Source organism: Polypterus senegalus, chromosome 14, assembly GCF_016835505.1.
Source record: "Polypterus senegalus isolate Bchr_013 chromosome 14, ASM1683550v1, whole genome shotgun sequence".
In the NCBI taxonomy this organism is placed as follows: Eukaryota; Metazoa; Chordata; class Cladistia; order Polypteriformes; family Polypteridae; genus Polypterus; species Polypterus senegalus.
Window position 1 is genome coordinate 31,329,083 of NC_053167.1, and position 13,447 is coordinate 31,342,529.

The following is a 13,447-nucleotide window of genomic DNA, read 5'->3' on the forward strand; positions in this document are numbered from 1 at the left end:
GTGGTAACATTAACCCTTTTTGGTTCCTCCCACAAGCAACATAAGTACATTTAAAGGGACAGTACACAATAATAAACTCTGAGATGAAACCAGCAAAAGTAACATAAAGGCACGAAACCTTATAACTAAAAATGAACAAAAACAATACAATACACGTAGCCAAGCTGATATGTAATATGGTCACCACCAAGGCAACCAATAAACAACCAACAGATTTAATCCTGTTACTGAAAAATCCAATAAGACAGTGAAAAGCTCACCACAAATTGTGCAGATTATACGGAAGGACCAGATTTAATTAGGTATGAAGCACTATTAAAGCTCTGACCAAACTCGAGACTTGGCCATAGTCACCTTCACACTGACAGCTTGTTCCAGAAAACCAAAGCCCCTTAAGAGTTCTGTCAAAAGAATTTTACTTGGAAACTGTGATTAAATTTCCTCCTTTAATTCAATGTGTGATCTAGCTGTGCTGAAATGGTAACAAATATCTATAAACTTAATTGTAGAATAATCTTGTATTGTAAGCAGCAGTGTGTAAATGTACAGCCAAACACTGAATAAAACAGTATTAATGTTAATGTATTAGTAATGTGTCAATAGACTAAAAGCAACAATCTAAAACAGTGGGGGTCACTGACTGCCTCCTGCTGCTAGTAGGCTGGTACACATCTTAGAGATACCAAAAGACACATGCGTACTTCATACTAAGTTAAAGTTCAGCTGCAAAGCTAGACACCACCACATATAAGAAAGGAGTGCTCATGTTTTATGTAATTTCTCTTGGAAGTCATGTGTAATGAATTCAGTCTTGTTGATGGCACAATATCTGGACACAGACTACTGTTTTAGGTAGTCTTACACTTTCAGTTACACTATTTGTAAAATATTTAATGACTTGCTGTGAGAGAATCTATACTAATAAAAGGCAAAGCCCTCACTGACTGACTGACTCACTCACTGACTCATCTCTAATTCTCCAACTTCCCATGTAGGTGGAAGGCTGAAATTTGGCAGGCTCATTCCTTACAGCTTACTTACAAAGGTTAGACAGGTTTCATTTTGAAATTCTATGCATAACGGTCATAACTGGAACCTACTTTCGTCCATATATACGCCTATAGCCTGCAGCTCGGTCGCAGTGAGAGGTGGAGTTGCGTCCCGCATCATCACGCCTCCCACGTAATTGAGTACCTGCCCATATAAGGCCGTCCGTCAGCAGCTATCCAATAGACCTGCTGCTGCAAAATATTCGGGCTGTGCTTTTGCAAACGAAGATGAGATGGTCAGGCACAAACTCAGCGAAAGTACAGAGAAACTTTTAAGTGCCGGGTCTTAGCTAACATTAAATAAAGCCGTGGACATTGCAAGATCGCAGGCAAATCCACAAAATAATACTGGGAATACCTATTAAACATCTTAGATTCACGAGTACCGATTTGGGTAGTGATCACTTTGATGAATGAAACCTGTTCAAAAAATGCATTACACAATTGAGAAGGCAGCAAAAGAATATGAAGCGAGTGACGCATACAAGCATATTCATAAGTGCAGCTACTGCGGAAACAAATCACGATGTAAACCTTAAGTTTAAATTAAGTTTATACACAGGCTGCCGCTGGCGTTTGACATGCCTACGACGAATACGATATTCGCGAGATACAAGTTTAATGAGAAGACGCAGGGGTATAAACGAGACTTTTGATTAAATTAGGTTTATAGACACGCTGCCGCTGGCGTTTGTCATGCCTAAGACGAATACGAATTTCACGAGATAGCACAAGCACAGCTGAGAAGCTTCGATGCATGTACTCCGAGCGGCTCACGTGAACTGACTTTGTTCTGGCTTTAACTACTGTGAAATAAACAGACATAAACTGGAAGCTTGAGTCTGTGCCTTTTAATAATCTCGAGAGACAAACATGGTGGCAGCGAAGGTGACGGAACTGCGCCGAAAGCCACGCCAGTTTGCTGTTAAAAGTTCAGGACGCGGAGACGCTAACACGAAAGGAAAATGGAGGGTCTGAGACCGCGGCTGACATTAAGCCTCGATGCTAAAGACCTGACGAAGTACATGGAGAACATGGAAGGACGAGTTCAGATTATTCACAGAACTTGCAATGCCGGAGGCAGAGGAAAACACTAAGGTCAGATTATTCCGTTATCTTATTGGAGAGAGCGGCAGAGAATTGTGTCAGGCGCTGACCGGTGATGTAAGACCTGATGAGGTAACCATGAGCATGATGATACATAAATTTGATGAACATTACAACCCGAAAATAAACAAAGCTGTAGAGAGGTACAGATTTTTTTCAAGAAATCAGGCAAGGGGAGAAAATATAGACAACTATGTCACAGATCTGAGAATGTTAGCAGGCACATGAAATTTCGGGGAGATTAAAAGTTCCCTTATATGTTGAACAAATTGTGTGCGGAACCAGTGATGCAAGCTTAGAGAGGTGCATACAAATATGCAGAGCCACAGAACTGTCGAAGCAGAACAGCAGAACGGTCACACGGGGTTCCCTATTCTATACTTCTCCCAGTGTGTCTCTCTAAACCCTCCGTGCGGGAACATTATCATAAGGCTTAACAATCCTGTTGTTACACCTTCTATGTGCACCCAACCGTCCTTATTACGGAGTCTTCCTTGCTTTACCGCTGGCTGCTTCTTTCCATTCACCTTCACAGCTCTTTATTTAAACAGTTTTCCTTCTCACTTTTCCACTTTTTCGCTGTCTTCTCCCTTTTCGTTCAAAATAGCGCCTCCTTGCTTTTAGCAATTTGGGTAGTGATAATCAAATCCTTGATGACAGCAACACTCATAACAGTCACAAAACAATTACATTGACAATCATGTTACGTTATTTTAAAAATGTTTCCTTTTCTTTTTCATAACTTCTTTAACACACTACTTCTCTGCTGCGAAGCGCGGGTATTTTGCTAGTTACCTAATATTAGATGTTTTATCCTCTTGAGCAGATACAAATACAACAACACAAAGCCATTATTGTCTGTGTATTGTAAAAGTTCTAACCATTCTCAAACAGCATCTTTTGGAATGTACCAGTAATTTAATTTCCTGGCTAGTTCTAAAGATTTCAGCTTCATTGGTGGCAAGCCTTCTAAAGCCCTTTGTGTTTTAGTAATGTCATTTTGTACGCACAGGCTGATTGTGGCTCAACTTGAACCCTTCAAAAAGTATAAATCATAAAACTAGGTTGGTCTTTATGTAAGCAGCAGACTGATCGCTGCAATGTTAACAAGTAATAGAATGCAGCTTAGCAAGAACTAATAGATAGATAGATAGATACTCTATTAATCCCAAGGGAAATTTGCATAATCCAGCAGCAGTATACTGATACAAAGAAACAATATTAAATTAAATAGTAATAAAAATGAAAAAAATAAAAAAAATAATAAAAATAAAAAGATAATTCAAGGATCATTATGGGATAGTGAAGGTGAAATACTTTGGAGAAACTAAGGAAAGCAACAGAGTTGTGTTTTTAAAATTGTGAATCTAATAACCCAGGATAAAGAGTAATGTCAGTTATCATTTGTGTTTTATAAAAGAAGTGGAAGTCTTTCCATCTAATTTATTTATTTTTTTGTTCCATCCAATTGGCTAATTCTATTATGCTGGCATTTGCTTCAGTATCATTTCTTAATATTCCTGTAAATCTTAACGCACCCTGCAACTTTTTTAAGATAACAGGTTAAAGCAAGATTGGAAAGAGATTTTAGAATATTATACAGTTTTTATATAAATGTATACTGAATACAGTTCATTTTGGTTTTATATATCACACTTTCACAATAGGTTAACTCGGAGAAATAACATTGAAAATCCTTCTATATAAAAGCGGTTGGGTGTCCTGCTGTCCCGTGAGTGCTACGCAGGCGCGGAGTTTCACACACGCCCCGTCCATTTTGCAATGCACAATGGGATTTGTAGTTTCGTTTTTCCAGGTTAAAGATGATTTTCTACTCGAGACTGTGCGATATCTTCTTCTTCTTTCTTACTATATAAAAGTGGTCGGGATTGTCCTTCCGTCCCATGAGTGGAAAGCGTAGCGGTATTCCGCTTATCACAGACTTACTACTTGCAGCTTGCGGTACGAAGCGACATGATGTGAGCAGAGTTCTGGTGCTGCCATCGTTCCCTTGCTTTTGTGCGGGATGCGCTGGAAAAATAGACAAAATTATGTCTCTGGAAATAATTAATGTTAATGGAGTACAAATGCCTCACCGCGTAGTAAATATCAGGGGGGTTCAAAAGAGCAACCTCAATATAGAAAAAAAGTTTAAATTTCATCACAAAATAACAGAAACTATGAGTATTGAAGTAATACCGCTCAAATGCAATATAACCAAATTAATGAGTTTGTATAAAATATCAAATTGATCTACATATTGAATTGCCTTAAGAAGTGGTCAACTTAAAAGTCGGTCGCCTTAAAAGGCGGGTGAGCCTAGTATTAATTAATTTAGAACTATAAAGTTAACACCTGAATGTTGCATAAAAGTTTTCAAAATAATCACATTTCAAGAATCATTGTTTCTGTGTCTTTAGCTTTTACTTTGCCTCAGTCTCTATAGAATAAAATGCCACTATCATTTTAAAAGTCTTAGTAAAAGGCTTCCTTTATCCTGTCATTTGTTAGCTGGATTGTAAGGCCAGCAAGCCAAATCTGGAGAAGGCCCCAGCAGAACTTAAAGCAGCTCTCAAGAGGGAACGAGAAGAACACCAGCACCTACTGGCCGACTCTTACGCGGCTGTCATGGACCTAACCAAGCAACTGCAGATCAGTGAGAAGAACTGGAGTCGAGAAAAGCTGGAGCTGCTGGAGCGATTTAGCCAGGAACAGAGCCAATGGGAACAGTGCATCCGGGACTCCCAGAATAAACTCAACCAGGTAGTAACTGCCCATTGAATGTTTTAACTCCATACTTTTCTAGTTATTGATGTTTTTCTTGAGCTCTTTCAATCATTTACTGCACTTGTTTTTGCTGATTCTGAAGAGTGGTTGTATATAGCCAAACACCAAAGTGAAACAAGTACTTAGTACATTAACACAGGTATGATACTCAGAAAATGGAAGAAAAACATATATAGAAAGTAATAAACAAATAAGTATGTAAAAAAATAAAACAGCAGATATAACCAGGCTACAGATATGGATATCAGTCATTTATAGTTGCACTCCTCCTTCTCAGCTCTGGAGAGACATCCAGTGGATATTTCTCTTAGGTTTCCCCACTCATCCATCCAATTTCTGAACATTGTTTTCTATTTTCATGTGTCTTGGGTAGACGCGGCCAATCCCAACAGTATTTGGGGCACACCAGGAATCAATTATGAATGGATTATCAATCCAGCCCAGGGCACATATCAGACTAAGATAGTGTCACCAGTTAATGCAACAAGCATGTGATTACGAAGTGGGACAAAGTGAGAGACCCCCACAGACAAAAACTTGTTTAAGTCTTGATCACAGGTCAATAATGCTGGGAGGCTGCCATGCTAACAACTGCGCCATGTACTGCCTTGTTTTGATTGCATATGGCAGTGTCATTGGTTGGTTATTTATTGATTCAAGTCCACACAAATTGCTTGTTAACTAAACCTTACAATGTAAGGTAGGGTTTTTTTTTATTTCCTGAAGCAGACACAATACTTTACTGTGAAAAGGCAGCAGAGGGAATGCTGCCATTATTTTAACTTTTTTTTACTAATTTGGCATCAGTAAAGTCCTATTTTGCAGTAGCATGGTTAGTACAATACTGTAGTCCCACAACTCCTGTGTCCTGCAGTTGGTCATTGTTTTTCTCATGTCTGTATGAGTTTTCCCTCCACATCCTCAAACGCACCTTAAAATTGGCCCAGTAAAGGACTGAGTCCAGGAAGGATCTGTGTGATGGACTAAACTCCTTTCCATGGCTATTTTTTGCCAGGCAGCTGTTTCTGCCAGGGCAGGCTTTGACCCCTGACAACCTTGAACTGGATTCAGTGGGTTTTGAAATGATATGTTCTGTTACTGTAAGCTAAATAAATTCATAACAATTTTTCCCAGATATAAGAATCTAGGATATAATAAGCAGTGTGGTTCAACTTGACTGCCCAGCCTTATAGCCTGAACATGTAATGCAAAAATGGCCACAATATTAAAAAAGTGCATTGAATATCCATAAAATGGTGCTTGGCATAAGTAATCATTATTGCCATCAGCAATCATTACTGTCATATGGCTGGAAGTGATAAGCAGCCCTTATCCTCATAGGACATTATAGTTATGGCGATAATTTAGCCTTAATTAACCCTGATGAGTAGGATGGATTACAAAAGAGTCTGTATTAAATATTTATGAGCAACACGAAGCGTAGATGACAGCCACAAAATGTGTGGTGAAATGGCTTAAATGGCTGGGATTATGTCATAAAAGAGTTGTGATTGGTCTTTCTTCACAGTATCATAGAGTAAGATAGCTGTGGAAAAAAATGACCGCTGTCTTATTTCTGAGCAGGGAACCTCATTTATTTTATATTTAAAAGTTGCAAGAAAATACAATGAAATCTGGATTTATCTGGAGTTGTGTTATCCTAAATGTTGTCATCTTTAAAACTATCTCACTCTTTAGATGTCAAATGATGTCGATTTTTTTAATAATAATGCAAAAAATATGACTAAAGATTCGCATGACCAATTAGACATGCCTGCAGATACTGAAAGGGAGCCTTTGTGGTCAGTGATGCACGAAAGACTTTCAGTTCCTCCATTAAATCTGTGTTGCAGGCTAGACAGTTAACTGAGGAAAAAAATGTAATGGTTTATCAGAGAAACCACTGACTGTCTTGGTATAGCTGACCTGAAAAATACAGTATATAGTTAATGAAGATTTTAAACCAAGCCTTTTTGTTTAAATAAAAAAAAACATTGAACAACCAATACTGCATTGCAAAACATTTTGCTTCACTTTAAAAGTCATAACAGTATCTTGTGAATTGCAGTCCTTTTTTGGTTTCCACTTTTACTTTAAGCTTTACTCTTATTTTCACCATTCCTACACATGTCCACAACTCTTTTAGCTTAGCTAAGTTGTCTTATATTTTCTGTTAGTAGAACCACAGCTAACAGTTTCTTGCTCTTTTCCTGCATAACACCCATTCCTGAAAAACAGGAAGACTTTTCACAAGGCACTAGACGGCGAGCTCTAAATGTGCCTTTTTAAGATGCCTGTTTCACAGTTCTTACTGCTTATTCTTTCTAACTCCCTTGGTTCATTGACTATATCCACTGAATCTTAGAGACCTTAAGACATGTACCAGACTGTACTGCTTTTTAAAACAAGGTGGCATTCACTCAGCTGCCTTGTCACATTTATGTACACTAAGTGGCCCTGTTACTAAGTACACCAGCCTGTTGGTCCTCCAATTTCCCTCAGGCATTGGCACAAACCTGATATGCTGGTGCCTGCCTGCCTGCCTGCATAATATGGCATTGTCTACACACACAATATTACCATGTCATTGATAAAAAAAGTAGCCAGTAAAAGAAGGTGTACCTAATAAAGTGGCCATTCAGTGTAGATCCCACACTTCTCAGGATGTTTTTTATTATATTGCCATTCTAGAATCTGTAGCTCAGTTGCAAATATACCATTTATGATTAGAGCACACCAGAAATGTGAAATATTTCAGAAGTGGGCTGCACAGTAAGTGTAGTGTTTGCTATCTGAATGTACATTGTTTCCTGTGTTTATGTGCGTTTTCCTTTCAGGTACTCTGGTTTTCCTACCTAAAGGTGTGTGTGTGTGTGTGTGTGTGTGTGTGTGTGTGCGTGCGTGCGTGCGTGGTGTGTGTGTTAGGTTAATGGGCGATTCCAAATTGTCCTCTACATGAGTACGAGTAGTTTGCCTGAGTAGGCCCTGTGATGAACTGGTGGCCTTCTGGGATAGGCTTTAGCCCCAGTGACCCCAAACTGGATTAAGCAAATTTGACAATGAATGTACACTAGTATTTAAAAGTTTGGAATTGTCCAGAAATGTTCATTTTCTTTTTCAGAAATTCTTTTTATATGAAAGTACGTCGTACAATTGAATTGATTTTAAAAATATACAGTAGCTAACAGATTACTAGTATTGCAAATGGCTATTTCTGCTTAAAATGACAAATTTAATTTTTTTTTTTTTAATTTACATAGAAATACAATGCTGCATTTTCAGCAGCCATTCCTCTAGTATCATTATGGTAAACTCTCTTAGTTCATCTTAAATTAGTCATGTTAAAATAATAATTAGTTATGGGAGAAACCTTTGTAATTGTGTCAATACAGCAAAAACTTGTTATTCCATTAAATAAAGTAAATTATCTTTCCCTGGGTTACAATGCACATACATTCCTAAAATTCAAGTGTGGGCTGATAAATTACTAAAATGAAACCGCTTTCTTAAGAAACACGTTGGTTTATTATTTTGTGAAGTAAAAATTATTTCATGCATTAGATTACCATGAAATTGAATATTTCACACAAAGTAATCCATTACTGTCTTGAGAAAAGGGCAATCTAGATCTAAATCAAGACAGAAAAAGAAGGGGAAGGTACAGATACACAACTGCATGAGAGGACAAGGACATCAGAGTCTGTAGTATGAGAAACAAATGCCTTACATGTGCTTGGTTGGCTGATTCATTAGATACACACCAAATACCGGTGTCATCTGCAACAATGAAAAGAAAACGTTAAAACAGGCAAAAAAACACAGACATTGGGCTAAGGCTGGGAATCATCCCTGATCTCGTGAGTTGATCCAATTTCAGTTCAAAGGAGCCAATCCAATTCATTTCAATTTTGATTCTCTAAAAATCAATTCAGAATAGACTAATGTTAAATATTAATAACAGTCAACCTTCAGCATTTAATTTCTTTTTTATTTATCCAACAAACAAAACAGTGAACTGTAGTTAACAGATAATGTTCATTACTATGTAAAAACTTCTTTTTCCTAACATATTCAAACTGAATAGCCTACTCAAAATTAATAACTAAACTTATGAAAAGTGAAAATACTTTAAACAAAAACTTTCAGTGGAACAGGTTTCTGAACTTTGTCTCTTGTGACGTCTACATGGGCCCTTGTCAGCTTCTGTCAGAGTGCAAAAACATTTCTCATAGAAGAGTAGTGGAGACTGCTGGATGCTGCTGTAAAAATCTTTCCAGCATTTCAAGTGTGTTGTTCTATCAGGTGACTATGTCAAGTCATCAAATTGTGTAATCGCAGAAATAATAGTTTGTGTTTCTCTTTAAGCACAAGACTAGTCATTGTGTTTTGGTTGAAAATGTTAGCAGTACATTTCACTCAGTCAAGCAAGTGTGTGACAGCTGGAGTAGTCTGTGAGACCTGGTTCAGTGTGTGGGCAAAGTAGTCAATGTGGAGAAGCTCCATCAGTGCAACAGCATGAGCCATATTAGCATCATTATCCATTTTGATGACCAGGTCTTTCTCTTTGGCTCCCACTTTTTTAATGCCTTCACTAACAATGCCATCAGGTTACCCTCTGCACGACTGGAATGCATTGCTTGAATCTATAAAACGTGCGAAAGGGGTACCCTCTCTGTGAAGTGATGCAGGTGTAACCTTAGAAGAAAAGTGTAACACTATATTCAAACAATATAAACTATGTCTCTAACTCTACTCCATGTACCACTAATATGACTAGATTACAGCAGCTGAAACATATCAAAAAAGAAGAAGAAATCTCAAAACATAGTCAATATCAGTATCATCAACACATGAACCCAGAAGATGACAAGGCACACACATAACAAAATCACCTACTGTATGTAGCAAAAAATAAATAAAGCAAAACAAAATATCAAGTGAGTATCATCAACATCATGTGCCAGTGTCTGAAGAGAAAGAGAACTGGCATACCACGTACTCATATATAGCTTGAGCTTTAAATATATACCAGAGGATCTTAGTTCTGTTGCCTCTTATCAAAGTGTATATATATATGTCTTATAGTTCAATTAAAGTGTCAGTATGAGGTGATGTAGAGGCACATTATTGTGACAAATGGAAGTCAAGCTGTCCCAAGTTAAGGCTTCTCTCTCTCTGTGGTAATTGTTTTTATTCATATTTTGATAAAGGCTTGGAATTCCAACTTCACTTGTGTTTTCGCAACAGCATAACATAGCATGGTTCCAGTACATTGATCAAAATTTGGAACCCATTGTTTTCCATGACGCTAAACACCCATATATCCTTGCAAATAACAATTACTACAAATTCCTTAATCTTGAGGCAAATTATGCGTTGTTTGCAAGCAGCCTGAAACTACAATGTTTTGAATCCACTGGCTTTGACTGAGACTTCACAATGCACGGGTGATGCCTCAGTAAGTCATTTCTGATATTTGTCATAGTTTTGCTTTTGTCCGTTCCTCTCTATCATTTTTGTTTTTAATTCAAAATCCTCCCAAACATTTGTTTTAAGACTCTCTGGTTCTGCTTTCAGAGGGTCTCGTTTTGCCATTGTTGTTGAGAACCGTTTGCTGATTTTATGAAATTTATATAAGCCTGGTTGGTCAGCAGACAGGAGGCAAGCTAGAACCACTTCTGGCTAAAATGACCTATACATGTTCAGAGAACATTTCTTCAAAGTAAGTTATGTGGAAAATGCTTTAAATAACAAAATCAACCTCACAATTTTATGAATCAATACTGAATCATCAAATTCAAAAACGTAATTTATCATAAAACAAATATTTTTTTCTCACCGTTACACTGGATAATTTACCAGTTTCTGATATGGCTTTTTCTTCTGCCTCAGCATCACTGAGTTGTCGTGTCATTTTTGCAGATGTCACTGGTGCTAGGTGTGTATTTAAGGGAGTAGCCAACTGAGGACCTGTAAAGTATCTGTTTCTCCATCTGCAGACTCTGATGAATCTTTTGCATGGAAAAACTTCCCTCATGCAAAACACTGTATTGTTTTGGCTATTTTGAACCCAGCCTTTAATATTTGGAATATCACTACTCAAATCTATGGAGGAATATTTCGGACAAAATGAAATAAATAAATAAATAAATGCGTAAATAAATAAAAGTACTGTGAAATGTGAGCATAAATAAATAAATGTATCATGAAATGAGAGCCTTAATAAATAAATATGTCATGAAATGAGAGCATAAATAAATAAATGTGTCACGAAATATGTTTTTCGTTGCTTATTTATTTATTTCATTTTGTCCGTAACATTCCTGCAAACCGTCATGAAATACGGCTTGAAATAAAACTGTCACTTTCACTCGTCAAAGTTGAGAGGGTGGGCTCTAACACGCCTTCTAGTTACTGATTGGTGAATCGATAGCACACGGATTAATTAGAAAAATGCTTACTACTGCCGATGAAATGGATTCTGCCGAAGATATTACGTATTTCAGAGAGAGAATTGAAGATTTATCGGAAGAAATTACAATGTTGGCGGCCCTTTTAGACTCCGATATAGATGAAACTGATTTTGAAATTATCAAAGAACAGGTGGAACGAACTCTACTACACTCCAGTTCAGGTGATGCAGTACCCTGCTCTGGACGTCCAACCTTTGACATTCCAGCTGAGTCAATAGAACACTTTCTGTTATGCGGTTTAAAAGTACGACAGATTGCAGATCTATAAGGTGTATCGGAGAAGACGATCACAAGGCGAATGAGCCAGTTTGACATACGTAAGCTGCAACGGCTGTATTAGTTTAGGTACTTTGACATGGAATGCCCAAAGCAGCTCCAACTAATATTTTGAACTGAACAAGCGGGTTAGAAAATGGATGGATGGATGGATGAACAACTTTGCCACTGATCAGAGCTGTACAGTTGTTTGAAAAAGTAGCTGCGAATATGCAACTGACTTTATACTCGTAAAACAAGGGTCAAATACTCAGTTCTAAAAGGGCCGCCAACATTGTAATTTCTTCCGATAAATCTTCAATTCTCTCTCTGAAATACGTAATATCTTCGCCAGAATCCATTTCATCGGCAGTAGTAACCATTTTTCTAATTAATTCTTGTGCTATCGATTCACCAATCAGTAACTAGAGGGCGTGTTAGAGCCCACCCTCTCAACTTTGACGAGTGAAAGTGACAGTTTTATTTTAAGCCGTATTTCATGACGGTTTGCAGGAATGTTACGGACAAAATGAAATAAATAAATAAGCAACGAAAAACCTATTTCGTGACACATTTATTTATTTATGCTCTCATTTCATGACATATTTATTTATTAAGGCTCTCATTTCATGACACATTTATTTATTTATGCTCACATTTCACAGTACTTTTATTTATTTACGCATTTATTTATTTATTTCATTTTGTCCGAAATATTCCTCCATACAAATCTAGTCAGTTTGCTGACATAATATTAGGATATTGCAGTAAAGGCTGCTTAAAATGGCACTTTGCAGGCATATGTGAATAATAAATTAAAAGTCAATATTTTCAAGCAGTGATTATTTTAATCAATATAAAGGTATCTTGAAAGAAAAAAAAAACAGAAAATTCAATGAAAAACAAACATTTTTGGGTGATTTCAAAATTTTAACCATTAGTGTAGGGTATTCCTGAAGTGACAGCTCTTGTGCTGAGCTGGTTACCATCTTTCACCTGCTGTTGCTAGGATTAGGTTCCTGTCTCTATAGGCCTAAACTGGGCTAGGTGGATTTAAAAAACTGAGAAATGGATAGACACATATTTCAAATGTCCCCTGGCAAAATTAGCGAAAAGTAAATACTTGGAATGTACAGTGGCTTAAAAAAAAGTTAATTTGGCACAGATTTAGTGTATCTCAGGCTTGATCGTAGTTCAATGCACTGTGTTTTGTTTAGTGTTGCAGTTTGTTGCTTACTTTTTGAACATTCAGTTGGCTCTTACTCAGGTTTGTCTTTTCAGTTGGTTTGAAATTTTCTGCCTGTATAAAACAATAGCTAACGAAGTTCCCTGATAAACTGCAAGAAGAGCTTTGACACTTATCAGTGTGCAAACCTGAGCAAAGTATTGGAGAAATCCAATCAAAATCTGAAAACTAGCAATCCACTCACAATAACACTGATCTTATAACTTCACTTTAAATATCATTTAATATAGTGTATTAATGTGGAGATTAACTGGTTGGTAGATCTTATATTAAGGTGTTCTCTGCTTCAAACGTTACTGCTGTACATTGAGCAATGTTAAAATAAAAAGTCAATTTTAAACTGCATTTCTCTGAGGGCACAATGAAGGCAATATTTTCAATATGAAAATCATTCTGTGGCACTAGTGTGGACATTTCCACTGCTGTCTCAGAGCTCCATGCCCGCTGACTGTCTGTGTAGGCTTTGCTCCTTCTCTCGTAGTCTCCAGGAGTTTTTCTGTGTGTTCTCCTCTTCCTTGAAATGTTAATGA

At 37.2% G+C, this 13,447-nt stretch overlaps 1 protein-coding gene across 3 annotated transcripts in view; it reads left to right on the plus strand.

The window, feature by feature from the left end:
• Positions 1 to 13,447, plus strand: part of soga1 (suppressor of glucose, autophagy associated 1) — a 141,196-nt gene that overhangs the window by 111,691 nt on the left and 16,058 nt on the right. For all 3 annotated transcript variants that reach the window (XM_039776562.1, XM_039776561.1, XM_039776563.1), the window contains exon 11: positions 4,668 to 4,919. In XM_039776562.1, the coding sequence (XP_039632496.1) occupies positions 4,668 to 4,919 (252 nt within the window). The remainder of the gene's footprint in view (positions 1 to 4,667; positions 4,920 to 13,447) is intronic.